This window comes from Phaseolus vulgaris, chromosome 10, assembly GCF_051622355.1.
Source record: "Phaseolus vulgaris cultivar YP4 chromosome 10, ASM5162235v1, whole genome shotgun sequence".
Taxonomy (NCBI): domain Eukaryota; kingdom Viridiplantae; phylum Streptophyta; class Magnoliopsida; order Fabales; family Fabaceae; genus Phaseolus; species Phaseolus vulgaris.
In genome coordinates this window covers 40,352,560-40,370,897 of record NC_143507.1, presented here as the reverse complement: position 1 = coordinate 40,370,897, position 18,338 = coordinate 40,352,560, and the positions used below count along the sequence as shown (strand labels likewise).

The following is an 18,338-nucleotide window of genomic DNA, read 5'->3' as shown; positions in this document are numbered from 1 at the left end:
ATTCAAAAAAAGTAAATATAATAGTATTTTTATTTATTATATATTCAATAAGATTTTCATAAATTTTATTAATATGTGAAAACATACATTTATAAAAGCGTGATAGATATATTAAAGAATTATACTTTCTCATAAACATGTAGTTTTGTTTGTTGTGAATAGATTAAGTGTTGGATCATGGTTGATCTAGCAAAAGTAACTATTCATTTTCTTTAATAAATATGATTTTTAATACTGATGTATAATTAATTTTATTTAGATATATTTAAATTATACGATTGTATGACTAATTACTGAAGCAGAACTAAAGTGGTAAGGGGAACGTAATAGTAGCCCAAGATTTTAGTAAATGTAAACATTAATACTTATTAGACATTTAGTTACATATAAGTATTTCCTTTATGATGTTTAATTTTCAGTCATTTGAAAAATTAATATAATTTTTTGTATTAAAAACTCATTTTCTTTATAAATCACATAAAATTGCACAAATATATCACGTGGAAACAATGGATACAATTAAAAGTTGATGGACTAAATCGTACCTCTATGATACCTGAATTGATATGATTAAAACTAACAAAAAATTTAAATAAGAAATTTAGACACCACAATATAACTCATCTTTTTAATTACTAAAAGTTAATGATTCTTGAAAAAAGAGAAAAAAAAAACTAGAAAGTAGGTTTATTTAAAAACTATTTTGTTACAATAAAGATTCAAATTGTGATTTAATTTTTTTATTTTGTTTGAAATGGGAGCTTTTGGCGCGTCTATAAAACGAGGGAATTAAGATCACTAGAACCGTTGTGTTTCAGTACAGAGTTGAGAGGGGGTTGTTGTTCCCGCTTCAGCTTTATAATTTCAGGTAGAAAAAAAGGAGCTATAACAGATTCCTGAAGCAGCATGCGAAAGCGCCTCCAAAACGCTACTTCCTCCGCCGGCGAGATGCAGCCGGAAAAGCGGATCCGCCGGAGCAAAACCATTTGCTCTTGCAACTCTCCCCGTCCTCCGTTTCTCTCTGCTCATTCCACTTTCTCCTGGTTCTTTCTCTCTCTCTCTCTCTCTCTATATATATATATATATATATATGAATATATATTTCTGAAAATTCAATTGCAAATTATTTAAATTTCAATCACTCAGCTTGTATTTATGAATTCTGCTGTTTATTAAACGCATTCGTATGTTTACTATGCAATTATGCGTTTATTAGTCACGAATTTGAACTGGATTCGGATTTTCATTTAGTTATGGTTTTTGAACCGTTCTACGCGTGATTATAAATGCTTGATTTCTTGTTCCGAGACTCGTTTTTTATCAGCAAAATTAGACTAGTAAAAGAACTGTTGTGTGATCTATTAATTTATACGTTTTATTTTTGCACATCTCCGTGTTTTTTTTTTATTATTATTATTATTATTTTCGCAAGATGCTTTTGAATGCGATCTTACTGAGTTTCGGCTTGTGGATGAACTTCGAATATAGATATAATAATAATTCGCGCGCTGAATCACGTTTGATGACATTTTTGACATAAGAGGAAACGAGTAAGCTTCATCGGTAGGTAATTTGTGATTTCAATAATTTCCTTCATTCTCGAGATTCCAGTTCCATGAGTTTCTAGGCTATCTACATAAAATTGAGACGCTCATTTTCGATTTAAAAATTCAAAACAGCCTAGTCTCTCTTCGAACTCTGTTTAAAGTTTGACCTTCTGAAGTGTTTTTGGTTTCTATGAACTTCTTAAATAGAAAATGTTAAAACTATTCAGAATTTCAGATCGTCATTTTCTATAGCTTTAACTAATATCGATTAATGGATGCCTCTCTGTTTTTTTCCTTCCAATTTCGAATTTGAAAATGCTGAAAAGTTTGAGACCGCGTTAACTGTAGATTCTATTTGTATGTATGAAAGTTTAATTCATAAGTGGAATTTGGAAACTCTGTTTTCTTTTTCATTTCTAGTGCTTTGCTTAGTTACTGTTTCTATTTTTGTCTGAACACCTTATAATTGTGAACGCTGAACGAGAAGGTTCGAAGAAGACATTTGGACAGAGATTGCTAAATTTCTGGATGGAAAATCTCTGGTGATGCTGGCAGCCACAAGCCGATGGTTCCAGCGTGTTATTATGGAGGACGGTATATGGAAGTTCGTGTGCCTGCGTGATCTTCAGGTTCCACCCCCGGAACGCGTGGCATTCAGGTGGTGCAAGCTGTATACGTCAGCCTTTGGTAAGACCTCTCCATTCTTCTTCAATATTCAATCAATCCAGTGGTAACATCGTCCGACTAAATTCGATTTTGAAATGAAATTTCAGATGGAAGCCACTCTTACATGTTCCGTCAAAAAGAGAAACACATCGGTGAGTTGGTTCTTTGGTAGCCACACTTCGTTCCTGTCAGTCCTATTTTTCTGTTTTATATTTGGAAAAGGTTTTGTTAACAACGCAAACACTAACACCATTCCACAATCCTTTATAATAATATTATAATATTTTAAATTTTAAATTACAAATTAAAATTAAAATATAAAAATATTAATTTAATTGTTTGTTAAGTATATGTTTGGCTTTACATTTTTAAACAATGAAATTAGAGGTATGAATTTTTTTAACTGGATGGTAAACTTTCACATTCATAAAAGAAAACGCAAAAGACACGTAATGAGTTTGGCTATTATTTAATCTTTTCTATAATAAGTAAGTTTTATAACACAACACTGATTTAAGAAAGATAAGAAGTATATTAAAAAATGTATAATACAGTAATTTTTATAAAAAATAAAAAATATCAGTTACTTTTCTTAATTTGTTTAACAAAACCATTGACTTAAAATGAAATGAAAAAAAAAGTTATTGTTTAAGTGGAGTAAGTCATAGTTCTCTAGTTAAATCATTTTTGTAAACTTTTAAATTTAATTCGTTGTTACTTTTAAAAATTTTCCAGTGTTTTTAATATCAAAATTTAATAAATATGTTAATTTGATTTTGGTATTTTTTACTTTTAAATTAACGTATTTACATATATAAAGTGAGACGTTTTTTTTAGTTATATTAGTTCGTGAAACTATAAAAAAGCTAACACTGTTTATTCAATAAAAATGAATTTATTCTACAAATAATTTATTAATATTAGATATAAAAAAAACATCATTTTTTATATCAATCTCAATTTAGAAAAAACCTATAATTAATCCTTAAATAGAATCGACTTTATGGAATTCATACTAACTTTTAGTAACCACACAAATATTAACCCCATTCTACTCTTAAAAAATGTTAGAGTAACTTTATTTTTACAACAACTTCTACAACAATATATATATATATATATATATATATATATATCTTTCAAATTTATTTATAAAGTTGTATTATTTTTTTATGAATTTGTATTGTTTTAAGAATTTAATATTAGTTATTTTATTATAATAATACTTTTGAAATTTTGAATTTTAAAATTACATTAACTTTATTTTTTATTTTATATATTAGTATTTGTTAGTGGTAATAATTTGAAATTTATGATAAATTTGTCAAATTATATTAGATATATATACCATTTTTTTTTATTAAAGATCGAATCAATAGCCAACCATTTGATTATTAAGCTTGTGCCTAGACCGGTGGGCCGGTTCTCACAAGACTAAGTTGACACAATGACTGTTGGTGGATGAACAGCTCCAGATTTTTCTTCATTATCACATGATATTCTATTTTATTTTAAAATTAATCTTCAATTTCTTTTAGTGAATCAATTTATATCAACAGAGCAGAAAAGTCTATGAATGCAATCTCTTGAACTGATCGGAGACCATTAACCACTTCTAGCACCTATTCTTCATCCTCTGTGCCGATTTCTTAGTGTATGTCTTTCTAGAATTTACCCAACCACTAACTGAGTCTTTCTTAAAGTGCATATATTTTTGGACTAAAGCAGAAGTTCAGTTAACAGAAGATTTGTTACAGGCGCAAAATGTGCAGCTTCAATGTCTTAGATTTAGAAAATTATCGATGTTGTAACTTTTTATTTATATCATGTACCATCAGATTGGATGCGTATCGGCGCCTTTTCTTTTGATTCTTCTGTAGCCGTCCTGGCAGAGAGAATGAGTCTTCCGGGGAAGATACGGAAAGGAGAAAGCATTGAAAAGTTGTTGCGGTCTCAAGGTTGTTGCGTGCTAGACAACGTTAAATCTGGAATCTGGATAGCTGGTAACTTCCAAGTTAACTTTTACACTAGGATTATGAGATGATACTTGAAGTGAATATGTCAACATATTATCTCAGTTGTGTTTAATTAATTTCATTTGTTTATTATGGTTAAATTTTCAGACCTACAGCTAGTAAGATGCCCGGTTTGTGACCTCAATACGTGCGACGGTAATTTGAATACAATCCGCAGAGCCCTGCATATCCATAATCCCTTTGACTGCCATTGCCTTCTAATTTGGACAACACAATAATACTCCCATGAATTTATATCACTGATCATTGTGTTGCACAGCAAGGATTTGTCATTAAGAGAAGCGAGATTAAACTTAAATTGACAGGTTTCTCCCACTTATATAGGAACAATGCAGACGTTAGATGCAAGGCACATAGAACTATTCCTCTGTGAAGGCTACCGAAATGGGAGCTGGGATTACCAGCTTGTAGGATCTCATGATATAAAAAAACGAGCTGATGGGGCTGCTGGCTCCATTTTTGACATTAAACACCTGGGGGATTCTTCAACGTCGGGTAAATCTTGATACTTCAGTCGGCTTACTCCGTAACCCTGTCAAATTTTTTTTTGACAATAAACCTTGGTCTATCGTCTGTACATAAAGAAATCACCTTTTGTTTGTCGCACAGATCCATAATTATAAAATTGTGTTTTGTAAGTAGTTTTAATTACAGATAGGCGAGCGAAGAGTGAGTCCATAGATAATCCACAAACGAACTTCGATAACAATATCATGATGCCTCAGAATGATTCTGGGTCTAGATTATGAGCATTTCAGTAAATTACTTCATGTTCTAATTTTTTTTATTGCCTACTACTTTCTAGAAGACTGTTAACTCGAGACATTAACACATTAAACAATCTGTTTTGATTTCCAAATTAAATGGCAGCGGTATTTGATTACAAGTCATGGATTGGAAGAGCAAATGACTGGCAACCCAAGGCTATGATTGCTTTCCATGCCGTAGCTGTGAATACTAATTTACAAGAAAATGAAGGTGAGAAGCTTTTTCTTGACAGCTTTCTGTATCAATTACTTGAAAAATCTGGGCAAAATTGAATCCCAGATTTCCTTTTTCGAATTTCCTTAGCAATTTCACTGGTCGGTGTAGTAACTCATTTTCACTTCTTTCCTTTGCTTATAGTCTTCTCTTGTTTTTCTTTTTCAATACATGCAGGTCTTCATGTGAAATACCATGCTATGAGGGAAGGGGCCGACGGAGAAGTTGTTTCTATTAGAATCTCTCAACAGCTCCTGTGATTCATCTCCAACCTGTCTTTTGAGAGGAGCAGGGGTTGGGTAGTTATTTTCTAGCTTTTAAAATGTCTTCTCGGCATTATTATACAAGTCTACATTCTAGGACCCGAAAACAACTATTCTATAATCCTCCATTAATTTTCCACATGTAGCTCTGGTTTAAGCATTGAAATATAATGACAAATAATATTTCCCAATGGAAAGTTGCAAATTGGTGATGACCAAGCATTATTATTTTTGTATGGAAGTATAGAAAGTATTCTGTAGATCTTGATCCATCTGCTCCCATGAAAGAGAATGATTTGTGCAGTGTGCTGGAAACAAACTAACGAAATCCGAATAACTTAATGATCATCGGTGAGGAACTGAGGATTTTGAATATTCTCCCCCAGAATGGCTGATGTGACAAGAACAGGAATTATATTATAATGTTCTTAAGTCATACCTTCTTTATATCTCTATTAGTTTCTTACACTGTACCAATATAAAATGCAAAATGATTTTCAACGTTGCTTTTAAATTTGGATAGACTTTAAGATTAAAATACGGTTTCTTCTTCTTATAACCATGTCCGTTCCCTTCCTACCGAAGACTTTTACATCTCAAAAATAATGGGCATCTTAGAAGTCCTTTTTCCCTTCTTCATCTTTCCTGTCATATATGCCTCTAGTGATTGCCGATTTTCTTTTTGTGGCAGCAATGGTATCATTATTCGTTTCCCCTTTCAACAAGAAGGTAAGCAAAATCCTTATTGTGGCTATCCTGGTTTCAACTTAATTTGCACGAATAATAGCAAAACAGTGCTAAAACTTCCTTATTCTGGGCTATTCTACGTGCGCAACATTAACTACCTCACACAAAAGATACAAGTCTACGACCCAGATGATTGCCTCCCCAAACGTCTTCTCAGCCTCAATGTCTCAGCCTCTCCTTTTAGTCCCACTTTTACTCGTAACTACACCTTCTTAAGCTGCCCATTAAAGAACGCAGGATCACAATTCATTCCCATTGACTGCCTCAGTAATTCCACACATTTTGTATCAGCTGTCCTCTCACTTAGTTTGCCCAATCCATTACCTGCATCTTGCCATGTTATTACCAGTCTTTTTGTCCCAGTTGCAGGACCAGAGCAGCGCTTTGAGGGTAATTTCAAAGGTGAGTTTAGTGAAGATCTTGCATTAACATGGGATAGACCTGACTGTAGATATTGTGAAGCACAAGAACAATTATGTGGGTTTGATCGAAACAACAACAATCAACTCTTCTGTTTCTCTTACCAAACAGGTAAAGATCTTTTATATGGATTTACATAAACTTCATACACCGAAGCTCTAGATGACGTAACATGTACAAAGAACTAAAAGAAATAACTTAAGTGATTATCACAGGAGTGCTATCTATCATAGTTGGTCACATGTTGAAGTTACTGGGAAAAAAATATTTTGGTCAATGGTTTTACGTGGTATTCACGATGTCTGCCTAATTATTGTTTTGTTTACCTTTGAGTAGTTGACTTTATTATTAGAACTGCATGCAGACATTAAATTAAAACCAAGGGAAATAATGCTTTTTTTTAGAAAAATCAAAAGCAAGATAGGCAAGTGTAATGTGCATATCTGCATTCAAAAGGTTAAATTATCTTCACTTATAGATGTATGGTACATGTCAATCCTTTTTATTCAATTATTACTTGGTACTCATTAGATTTTAGAGTAAATTAAAACAACTCCATTTTATTTGTTTCACGTTATGTATAACTTGCTTGACTTGAAAAAAAATGATTAGAAACAATATTAAGTAAATTTCTTCGAGTCAAAACTAATATTTCAAAGGTTTGGTACTGAGTTTTAACAGTCTAAAGAATAAATCTGTAGGTTCAAATTGAATAATGTTTTGTTCTAGGTTATAATATCAAAAGCTGGATTAAAGCAGCCCAACTCTTAGGACAAAGATTTCTCTCTATTAATCGATTTGCTGTTACTGATGACATTTCCTAACAAACAAGGATCCTCTGCAGTCCCATTTTCAGATTTCACAATTAATAACCATTCTAAAACAGACAATCTTATATATTGTGTTTTCTTTCTGGCTTAATGTTCAGGTGCATCAAAACAAGGAATCCAAATCTTCAGAATCATTACATTAAGCGTTGTTGGACCAGCAGCAATCTTTGCAATTGTGATGGCATGTTGCGTGTGCTACAAGGACAGACTAACCAACATTCGTAACAATGCTATTGCAAGATCTGCACCAGCCACAATATTACCATCACCAGAGATTGTTACCACTGGTTTGGACGAGTCCACCATTGAGTCCTATGAGAAGGTAGTGCTTGGAGAGAGTAGAAGAGTTCCTGGACCCAACAATGGTTGCTGTTGGATATGCTTATCAGAATACAATAGCAAAGAGACAATAAGATGTATTCCTGAATGCGAACACTGCTTCCATGCAGATTGCATAGACGAGTGGCTTCGCATCAATACCACGTGCCCAGTTTGTCGTAACTCTCCCTCTCCTTCTCCTTCTCCTCGTGTTACCTCCATTAACCCCTAAACATCATCAACGATTTTCTTTCGCAGATGAATCACATTCTTGGCAAGACCAATGTTTATGTATCCACTGGTAATGTGTGAGAATTTAAACAAAAAAAATGTGAAGTTAGTGTTGCAAAAAGAATAATTATCTGTTGATATTTTTAATTTTTTATTAAATGTTCAGATATAGATGTACACCTGAATGAATTTATAAATTTTTTTAATCATTAACTTTCAAACTCAAATGTAAAAATTGAGTTTGATAGTTACGTTATTCAAGGCTATATTATTATTTTCAGTGTTGTAATTATTTTCGCAGAGTTTTGCTATGAAAAGCATTTATTAATGTATTTCCAAAAGGATTTTATTATAAAATAATTATTCTAATTAAACATTATCGTTAGTAACTAAAATTAATCAAGAAAAAAAAATTGCGTACACAACTTAAAGTTTAAACACAATTGATATATCCTTTCATTTATTTAAACACAACAGCTAGCATAGAGCGAAGCTTATAAAGGGGATATTTTACTGCATATAAAAATCCTCGAGCATCCTATTTCACTTTAAAATGAGATATCTTAAAATATAATTCTTATTTTACAAGATATCTTTCATTTAGTTTGGGGACTCATAAAATATAGGCTCTGTACCTTCATAAACATAAACATAAAAGTTTCCATTTGGCCTCTTTTGTTAATAATTTCATAATTACATAATATATAACTCATTTTTTATTTCTGAATTATTCAATTTAGAATTATTTTTTCTTTAAGATTATACAATCCAAAATTTAATTTTCTTTATTAAAAGAATTTAAATGGCACAATCCAGAATGATACCATCCAAAAGAAAAATAATGACTTTTTACAGTATAATTTGAAACCTTTTTTTATAAAAACAATGACTTTCGGATTTGCAATATGAAAACTTCTTTTTAGAAAAATAATGACTTTCAGATTTACCATACAAAAAAGGTAAAATGAAAATTTTCATGTTTATGGAAGTGCAAAATAAATCTATGGAGGTGCAAGAAGAGTTTGCCAAAAATATAACAAGTCCAACAATGATAAAGAATGTGGAGTTGCATGCTGCACCCCTATGTAAAAATGATAAAATTGTCTAAAAAAAATACATTATAAATTACACATTCTATATTTTCTGAACATATTTCGCAATGTATAAAAAATGAATGCCATAACACAAATTATGTAATCCAGATTCTATGTTATAAAAAATGAAAAATACATTCTGAAATCAACCTTTTAAAATATAAATTTTGTATTTAAAATACACATTTCATAATATAAAATATATTTTAAAATACAAATTGTATTTTAAATTATATTTTAAAATGTACAATTTAAAAACAAAAATATTACTTTTAATGGTCTGGAATGTCAAATCTAAAGTGAAACTGAAAGTGCAAAAATGAAAACCTACTGATAATTTATTTTCAAGATGATAGATTTGAAATTTTATGGGGTACAGAATGCAATACCCTAAGGAACGAAGAGTACTATTCAGTCCACATAAGCCCAACAACGTGCATTCTCCGGCTGCCCAAAACAAAAAAAAATCAGAACAACTAATGGACTGTTTCTTCCTGCACCTCCATACCTTCTTCTCTCACCTCCATAAATTTTCGAATTTCCAAAAATGCTCATCTATAATATTCCAAATTACATAATCTGGAAGTCATTTCTCAAATTGTTAATTAACTTCCGGATTATATAATTTAAAATGATTACTTTATGGATTACATAATTCGGAAGTTTTATTTAGTTTATGGATTATGTAATTTGGAAGTCTTTTTTCAAATGAGTTTTAGAATTACATAATCCAGAAACTACTATGGGGTGACACAAGAAGAATAAAAATATTTTTTCATGTTGTGTATGGAGGTGCCAGAAGAAGATATGGAGGTGCAGGAAGAAAAAGGCCAACTAATGTTAAATAAACACAAACAAAACCATAAGAAAAGGTAAATAACATTCTAAACTTACCCCCAAACTTTCTAAGTTGACCTTAGAATTTTCAATTTTTTTTGACAAAAATAGATTCATCTGAAAATGTGTTTTTCACGTGTATTCAAAATGTAAGGAAAAAAATGATGAAGAGAAGGAATAATGTAGTTAAAACTTAGAAACAATTTGAGTAAAGATTAACACTAAAGAGTTATGTGAAGAATATAAAAAGGATCCAAAAAGTTAAACGAGGATAGGAAATTATATAATACAAGTACTTGATATTAAATTAACTATTAAAAAGAAAGATTATTAGGAAATTAAATACAAATGATTTTTTTTAATTAGTATTTTTGTTGCCCCTAAAGTTTTACAACTTCTATATATATAAATGTGTTTCAGCTGTTATTTTATTCTACATAAATATTATATTACACTTTGTCAAAATTTTACTTGTTATTATTCCCATAAAATATATTCACTATTATTTCAACCTTTTTGGTAATGTCTTTTTATTTCTAGTTTGTCCAACGAATAATTTTATCTCAATATACAACTTCCTAAGGTAAACAAACTTAAATACTATTTGTACGAGAGCAAAAGATAATTTTTCTTTGCAGAGGTTTAGGGTTTCATTTATAATTTTGAATAAAAATAATATAAATTACAAATTTGTATGAAAGAAAGACAAACATAAATAAATAATATTAAAACTACATTAAATATTTATTAATTAAATTTTAAAATTACAATATTTTGAATCAAATAACTGTCTTACCTATATAACAGTTAAAAAAAAACAAGAATAATAAATATAAGTAGATTTTAATAATATCACGGATCCAGGTTTTGCTTGATAAATTGTTAAAATTTATATTTTTTTTATGAACATGTGTTAGATTAGATTGTGTACCGTGTTAGTATTTTTAAAAATTTAACTTTTAAAGCATTATTTCTTCATAGTAGTTTATACAAAAACAATAATTAAATAATACGTATATACATATATAAGTATATATAATATTGAATAAGTTATTAAACTTCACAACTCACCAAATATTCAATATGTAATAATATGTTTTAGATTTGATTTTTATTTAGATATCATTATACATTGGATAGTGATTTGTGTATTTGGTTCAATATCTTAATAAAAAAAAATCTACAATCATTATTTATCTTTTTAAAAATAACAATTTAATAAGTTTAACTATATGCTGTTATACATCTCAAACTTATTTAATAATTAAAATTTTAAAATTTATATAAATATTAAACATTGTGGGTTATCTATAGTTTGATATCTTATAAAGAAATTTAATATTTATTATGTCTTAAAATATACGTGATGAATAGAATGAACTTCAAAACTAGGCAGAAAAATGAAAGTATTGGGACTATAATTCTTTGCTTTATTTTGTATTTTTGTTTACACTTACGATGGTGTTTGATTATGTGGCTTTTATTCATAAAACGCGTTTAACGTAACACTCATATCGCTCTTGCCTTGAGGTCAAAATTATACTACTCTCAACACCAAATCTTTTACAATTAATTAAAAATATGGAAAAATATAAATTAACTTGAAAAATACAATAAAAATTACAAAAGTATTAAAAATAATAAAAAAGAGATAAAAGTTAAAAAAATAGAAAATGATGTTTTACTGATAAAAAAAGTATGTATTTATTATTTAGTTTGATAAAATTTTAAAAACTAAAAAACTATATTTTCGTTTCTATTATTTTAAATATGTTTAACAGTTTAAAAAAATATAGTATAAATAGTACAATTTACAGTAAAAATGTGAGGATTCCATCTTACTAATCAAACATTATACTAAGGATTTTCGAATTTCACTTTACAAACACATAACAAAACATGTTTCCACGATGAAGGGATAACTAGGATTAGACAATAAAACTTTATCCAACAATTACCTTTTGGAAGAAAGAATTGTAAATATGAAAGAAAAAAGTAAATGGTTACTTTTTAAGATCTAAAAATTCAACTTTCAACGGTGCTCTGTACAAGTAAATTATCTACTATTTGGCAGAAAGGGCAAGAGATACCATCTAGTAAGAAAGGACAGTGCAACAAAATTCTTGGTATATATTCTCAGGTTACAATCATGCTAATTTGATGCTAGATCTAGACCATCACCTAGAAACATGACATAAAATAGGACGCACTGCAGCTTTGAAGTCATCATAAAACCTTTGCTCAGAAAATCTCTTTGCCCTTCTCCTTGCAGCTGCAGCCATCTTAAGTCTCTCCACCTCAGGCATAGTTACTGTCTTCACCAGGGCGTCTGCATATTCTTCAACAGTGCAGGCAAGAAATCCTGTTTGCTGTCCATCTTCATCTAGCACAATGTCCATTTTTGGGCCAGCAGAATTATGAGCTGACATGCAAATATTGCAAGAATAATTAATGCATGCAAGAGATGCCAAAATAGACAAAAAAAGGGAACATTTGCCAAAAGGTGCAATTGCACATAAGCCTACCAATTGGGATAGCACCAGCAGCCATGTATTCTACAACACTAATGCCAAAATGCTCATCTGTCATTGAATGAATGCCAGCAACAGCACCCCCTAAAAGTCCCACCAAATCTCTGTAGGTTGAGGCAAGCATCATATGTATTAGTAGAAGGACAGCATTTAAAATTTAGGTTCTGAAATTACAAATATAATCTAAATAATTGATAGACAATTACAAAAATGAATTCATGTGATAAAAGTGATAAACTAATTTTAGTGAAAGAATTGTTAGTCATTTATCCAGAATTCTTGGCTAATTCAAAACCCAATTAACGATCCATGCAATCGACTTCTTCAGGTGGTTTCCCAGCCACATAATGTGCATCTCAACCCAGCTCAAAGGCTCATTAACACCCAAGTACAAAGGGTTATTTTTCAAATTGCTTATTTTCAACAAAAACAACTGAAATTTCTTACAAGGAAAGTCTTTGCAGCCCTATCAACTTGGCCATAGATCTTGATGATTTTAAAATTACAGAAAAACTGAACAAGTCTATATCGTAAGAATAATATAGTCTGAGAGACAGAATTAGTTCACTAAAATTGTGAAATACCCTACAAAAAATGGTTCTATACAGACTTATCCTTCCTAGTTCAAAAAATTTAGATTAAGGATTCTAACTAGCTTTATAAATTAAAATATTGATCACATCCCTACTCCTCTCCAACACAACTAATGACAAAACTAGCTATATAAGATAAATACAATCATATACATTAAGTTTCCAGTAATGATGCATAAGTAAGGCTGCTTTTTATACAGCTAAAATGTAGATGAACAAATATGCAGATAACACGGTTAAAGACAATATTATTTCTAAGAAAACGCTGATAAAATATGCTAAACCAACCTTAGATCAGACTTTCTGTCTTTCATTTAATGTTACTGAAGTATTATGTTTCTTTTTTTCATGGTTTCACTTTTAAGTCATTTGAGTGGTTCTAACAAGTTAGGTTCTTTACCTTCATTAAAATGAAAATTTTCAAGTTCCTTTTTTATTCGATCTAGGTGATTATTTGTGGGAGTGTTGATGACATGCATGGAAGAAAGTTCACAAACAGGAAAAGGTCAATTCTGGCTTGTCATCATTCAAACTCCTAAATCTAACAGCTCACACAGGGGGAGTGTTTCATATCTTCTGGACACCCAATGAAGAACAAGTTTTCTTAAAGATTTCTTTCTTCCAAAGCTGATTTCTCTTACAGTTCTGACATTACTTGCATGGGATCAAGTAATTGATCTTCTATTTCCTTGGCTTGAATGCAATATCTATACTTCCTCAACATCCAGCCCAACTTTATTGGATTTTTCTCTAAAAAAAGCTCTTTTAAAAAGTTAACTTTAATAGGGCTTTTGTAGAAGCTAATTAGAGAAACTTTTACTTTCAAGGAGAAAAGATGGTTAAAAAAGCTACAGATCAGACACAACTTCAATGCTTTCAATACTGATGGATTGCTGTGATGTTCGAGTAGAGATTGGGAAACTGTGACATGTCCTTACTTTTTATGATAAATACCACATCCTTGTATAATTCAAGAAATAGAGGTTGCTAGTTATGTGGTTGCACTTGAGGAATTCCTTATCCAGTTTAGGAATTTTCTTTATGGATTTAAAGTAAGTGATTGGTTAATGGTAAAGAGCTACAAGTCGGTTAAGGAGGACTCTAGGTATCGGCTATTAATTAAGTTTTGAAACTTTAAACATCAGCTTGAAATTTGGATTTAGGAAAACAAACCAAGGGCAATCAAGATTCCAGTTTTTTGCCGAGAATTTCTATAGATCCTTCGGTGAAACATTAGATTTTGCTCTGTTTTTACTTTAATTCTCTTTCAATTTCAGAAACACTTTTGTGAATAGTTGTTTAGAGCTAGCTCCCTCTAACCCAATTTTGCAGTCTAAATGGTATTAAACATAGTAAATTGATAGGTGGTGTCCAGCCATCTCTTTATGCCTTTACCATTTCATTTAAAGTTTCTTTAGTTAATCAGTAGATAATCCAATAGAATGTCAAGTATAATAATAAATAGACCAAACAAAAATGTCTGAATTTGCACATCGCTAGCCGGACTAGTAACTACCATATGGCAATAACTAAGGGATAAAAGGTATGCATTCTACAAAATAATACTTTTTTAAGTATTTTATACTGCAGAGAACATGTTTCTTATGATCATTAAAATTAGAAGGAGGGAGGAAAATTTGAAAATCCACTGGGACTAACCTGTATGTTACATTCTTGTGAAATTCCACTTGTTCACTAATATTCAGCTCAATTGCTTTCTTTTTTAACATTTGAAGTCTGTCATCATCTGACTTATTTCTACAGCTACCCACAATTTGTAACTTAGGTTTTGGCAAGGTAGGATCTAATCTCTTAATGGCAGCTGAAAAAGCCTCTAGTTGGAGAGTGTGTGCCTACATTTAAATGAAAAAAATGTCAAATTGGTTTAACCAACAAAGGCTCAAACGAGCCAAATAAAAAGGTTGTACCTTTTGTTCACAAAATTCATAGGAATATGCCCACCTTCTCCGGTCGAAATTGTGCAACAGATATTATCACAGGAATTTCTGTTGATCGTTCCAAGGGAAGTACCTGTTTATATTGCCACCTGTTAGAATTTCTTGGTGATTACCGAACTATGTAAAAAAAACACAAACACACTACACACATAGTATCATCCTCATATTGAGAGTTGACATTAAACTCAAGTTTTAAACATTTGGTAAAGATACACATACTACACCAGGAGGAAACATAGAAGAAACAGATCATAACAGACTTCACTGCCACAAAGTAACAAGCAATATAGTAAAGCTATACACCCAACCCAAAGAAATATGCAAAACATGAACTAGATAATATGATAACGTTTCTAGGACTATAAATAACAAATTGCAAACCTGGAGTCCAGAAGTATCACAAGGAGGATAAACTCGCTTAATACGATCTGGAACTCTCCAAAGATTTTCAATATGGGATTTGGTCCAAGATGAATTGACCATAGCCAGGTGTGCACATGATCCTGCAATCCCATACAAGCAGCTGAAGAATGTATAATAGACTATCTTGCATCTTGAAAGCCAAACACTGCAAGAAAAAGAAAAAAACTGTTAGATTCCTTAAAACATGAAAGAGACAAAATAGAGTGTGAATTTAGTGCAAATTATAGCATAGAAGTGTCTATGCACTGAAGGGTATGGGGAAGCATGCAAAGGTGAACTTTCACATGAAAAAGCTTCAACTTTACCAATATCTATACCAAAATACTTTTAAAAAGATTGACTCCCTTCTACCCTTGGGCGCAAAACAAATTGGATGCGGAATAATATTCAAATTTAAGTCATATTGAAACGACAAAACTGATGCCATTTAACAGGTGAGGAAAGCTTGTGAAGTATGACTAGACTATAAGTGGCAACAAAATGTACAAATCCGATAGTTTGAAGAAATCAAACCTTTTTGTAATTAAGGCATCATTATTATACATCAAGCTGCGCTCACGAACACGAGATAGCATGTCTGAACTGATAGTAGGATAATGTGTATAGCAAATAACTTTACATCCAAATAACCGGGCTAATGGATATGTAAAAGCATATCCACTTGTGTCAAAGTAATATAAAGGAGTAAGCTTGCACAAAGCCTCCCAAGCAAGATACATAGAACCCAGACTTTGACCAATCATTGTAAAGTGCGGATAAGTGGTTTCTTCGATCCACTTTCTCTTGTACAAATGAACCACCTGAAACCAGGATAACAAGATACACAGGTTTAAGCTTTTATACAAATCAAGTATATTCTTGCACAATTGGCGCCAAAAAAATAAATACCATTACAACAATATTTCTTTACATTATATAGTCATCACATTATCTTATTCCATGGCTAAATCATCCCTCATCCCCTCCTTCCTATCGTCTACTAAACCTGCTAAGCAAGCAATGCTATGTTTTACCACCTTTCTCTGGCTCACTTCCACCTAAAAGTGAGGAATACAGTTCAAGAGGAGCCAAAGGTCCAAGATCAGTTTGCAACTTACGGTTGTAAATGAAGAGTATTGGCTTTCTTCCCTTCAGAATTTCCGTATTTTGTATCATCAGAATAGTCCAACAAGAAGCAAAGCTATCAGGAAATGGCCTCTTTTTTTTTTCCGGATAATCAGGCCCTTATTTGTAAATTGAGAGCTTAAATAGTTGAGCCTTAGAATCTACATCATTGGTGTTTTAGGTACTTTAGCAAAACAATAAATACTTGATTGAGCAACGTGAGGTTCCAGACAATTCTAGAATCACCTGGGTCTATGAACAGAACGTCTATGTAAATTTGAACATAGTTCAGTTCATTCATAAAATATCTTCTGGTCCACCACTGTACTAAAACAGAACACCTCTTTGAGTCATTCTTCCAAGAGTACAGCTCTGATCACTTCATATTTCTAATCCACGGTGGACTACCCCAGAAAGACCCTTTTTCCACACGCTTACCAGATCTATTCCCATAATTTTCCTTCCACCTAAATCCCAAACTACTTTAGAATTCTTTGCAGCAGTCCTGATACTAGGGAAAGTCCTGTTGTTTGATCCACCCAACAGAATGGAATACATCAACAATGCTGTGAAGACCTTGAAGTAAACTCAATGCTTCACCTGAGCTTATAGAAGGAAAATTATATCCATGATCCTAATCCACTCATTCTTTAGCAGAAAGTAAACTACATTAAATTCATGAGTTATGAGTGCAGTAATAACCGAACCAACAAGAGGAGTAGTTGAAAGATAAAATAACAACCACGCTTGAGTAATATGCTAACATACACTAAGTATACACTTACGAACCCAGAAAAGCATTCTATAATACTCCACTCTCTCATCGTTACTACAACTGAAAAACCCACTTCAAATTATACGAAGTCATAATGAAAACGAAAGATGAACAAAACCCCACAATCCAAAAACAGAAAAAAATAAGAACCCAGATAAGAGATTAAGAAAAGAAGGTACCTTTGGAGGAGAGAGGAGCGTGACCCCAAAGCGATCGAGGGCTCGAGCCATCAGCGATTGAGGGGTGGCGTCATGATCTCCAGTGTAGATATAGCAGTCAAGATCAGGGATTTCCTCTTGGATGCCTCTGACGGCGCACCAGAGCACCCTCTCCCCGCCGCCGCCGTCGTTAGTGTACGGATGGAAGAACCCGACGGCTCTGTTCCTCCGGCGTCTGCCGTTGACTGGAGCAATGCAGAATCCAAAAAGAATGGCCGTGATGAGCGCAACAATGATCATCGTCAACATCTTGCAGTGGCAGATGTTCAAAGCTTCATAATCGTTCAACAAATTGGATCCAACGAGGAATTCATCTTTTATCGGTGCATAACCAATCACCAAAGCATAGAATAGGGAAATATTTAGCTAAACAAAAATTAAGTAATTAGTTGAAAACTAAAATTTGATAAATTTATTTATCGAGTTAATATAATGCGAAGCAATATGTTTATATATTTTTTAATATATTTTTATTTTATAAATTATACCGCTCGGTTTCTCTCCTCATCATAATTATTTTGTCCTCATCTATTTGTAGGATTAATTTATATCGGCTTGTCGGTCTCAAAAAAAGAAGAAAAAAAATGTCGTAGAATGTGTTTAACAAATATATTCATTTACAAATATACTTTAAAAGGTTTAATCGGTTAGGCTTGAAGAAAATATCTAAAATTAAGTCTATCCTAAATAAATGTAAATAGAATATTTAAGGAATGTTTAGAAGGTAGATAAAATCATAATAACTCAAATATATAAGAAAAAGTTA

General features: G+C 31.5%; 3 protein-coding genes across 6 annotated transcripts; 2 read left to right on the top strand and 1 right to left on the bottom strand.

Annotated features, from left to right (window-relative positions):
• Positions 1-806: 806 nt before the first annotated feature.
• On the top strand, positions 807-5,684 carry LOC137819536 (putative F-box protein At3g61730). The gene is made up of 8 exons (XM_068623418.2): positions 807-1,043; positions 2,035-2,234; positions 2,321-2,365; positions 4,052-4,216; positions 4,337-4,384; positions 4,574-4,744; positions 5,120-5,227; positions 5,408-5,684. Exons 1-8 carry the CDS (start codon positions 907-909, stop codon positions 5,488-5,490), a joined length of 957 nt encoding a protein of 318 aa, XP_068479519.1. The 5' UTR covers positions 807-906; the 3' UTR covers positions 5,491-5,684.
• Positions 5,685-6,054: 370 nt separating this feature from the next.
• On the top strand, positions 6,055-8,303 carry LOC137819535 (putative RING-H2 finger protein ATL21A). 3 transcript variants are annotated; one of them, XM_068623417.2, is made up of 3 exons: positions 6,057-6,222; positions 6,610-6,771; positions 7,589-8,303. In XM_068623417.2, exons 1-3 carry the CDS (start codon positions 6,099-6,101, stop codon positions 8,038-8,040), a joined length of 738 nt encoding a protein of 245 aa, XP_068479518.2. In that variant the 5' UTR covers positions 6,057-6,098; the 3' UTR covers positions 8,041-8,303. The 3 variants fall into 3 exon arrangements, with proteins under 3 accessions (XP_068479514.2, XP_068479518.2, XP_068479517.2); XM_068623416.2 differs by having other exon boundaries at positions 6,604-6,771; XM_068623413.2 differs by having other exon boundaries at positions 6,055-6,771.
• Positions 8,304-11,953: 3,650 nt separating this feature from the next.
• Positions 11,954-18,078, bottom strand: LEW3 (UDP-Glycosyltransferase superfamily protein). Of its 2 annotated transcripts, none has more exons than XR_016516309.1 (7): positions 17,534-18,078; positions 15,989-16,275; positions 15,434-15,620; positions 15,023-15,125; positions 14,754-14,947; positions 12,496-12,605; positions 11,954-12,392 (listed from the first exon to the last, which is right to left on the bottom strand). XR_016516309.1 is itself a non-coding variant. In XM_068622079.2 (7 exons), exons 1-7 carry the CDS (start codon positions 17,819-17,821, stop codon positions 12,148-12,150), a joined length of 1,380 nt encoding a protein of 459 aa, XP_068478180.2. In that variant the 5' UTR covers positions 17,822-18,078; the 3' UTR covers positions 11,954-12,147. The 2 variants fall into 2 exon arrangements, 1 of the variants encoding a protein (XP_068478180.2); XM_068622079.2 differs by having other exon boundaries at positions 15,057-15,125.
• Positions 18,079-18,338: the final 260 nt, after the last annotated feature.

Excerpts from the sequence above, each read along its gene's own strand:
- LOC137819536 (XM_068623418.2), top strand. The coding sequence starts at position 907 with ATGCGAAAGCGCCTCCAAAACGCTACTTCCTCCGCCGGCGAGATGCAG. Across the intron at positions 4,745-5,119 it reads GGGGGATTCTTCAACGTCGG|CGGTATTTGATTACAAGTCA; the intron begins GTAAATCTTGAT and ends ATTAAATGGCAG. Across the intron at positions 5,228-5,407 it reads TAATTTACAAGAAAATGAAG|GTCTTCATGTGAAATACCAT; the intron begins GTGAGAAGCTTT and ends CAATACATGCAG.
- LOC137819535 (XM_068623413.2), top strand. The coding sequence starts at position 6,099 with ATGGGCATCTTAGAAGTCCTTTTTCCCTTCTTCATCTTTCCTGTCATA. Across the intron at positions 6,772-7,588 it reads CTGTTTCTCTTACCAAACAG|GTGCATCAAAACAAGGAATC; the intron begins GTAAAGATCTTT and ends CTTAATGTTCAG.
- LEW3 (XM_068622079.2), bottom strand. The coding sequence starts at position 17,821 with ATGTTGACGATGATCATTGTTGCGCTCATCACGGCCATTCTTTTTGGA. Across the intron at positions 15,621-15,988 it reads GATGCCTTAATTACAAAAAG|TGTTTGGCTTTCAAGATGCA; the intron begins GTTTGATTTCTT and ends TTTTTCTTGCAG. Across the intron at positions 12,606-14,753 it reads CACAAGAATGTAACATACAG|AGATTTGGTGGGACTTTTAG; the intron begins GTTAGTCCCAGT and ends CTCAACCTACAG.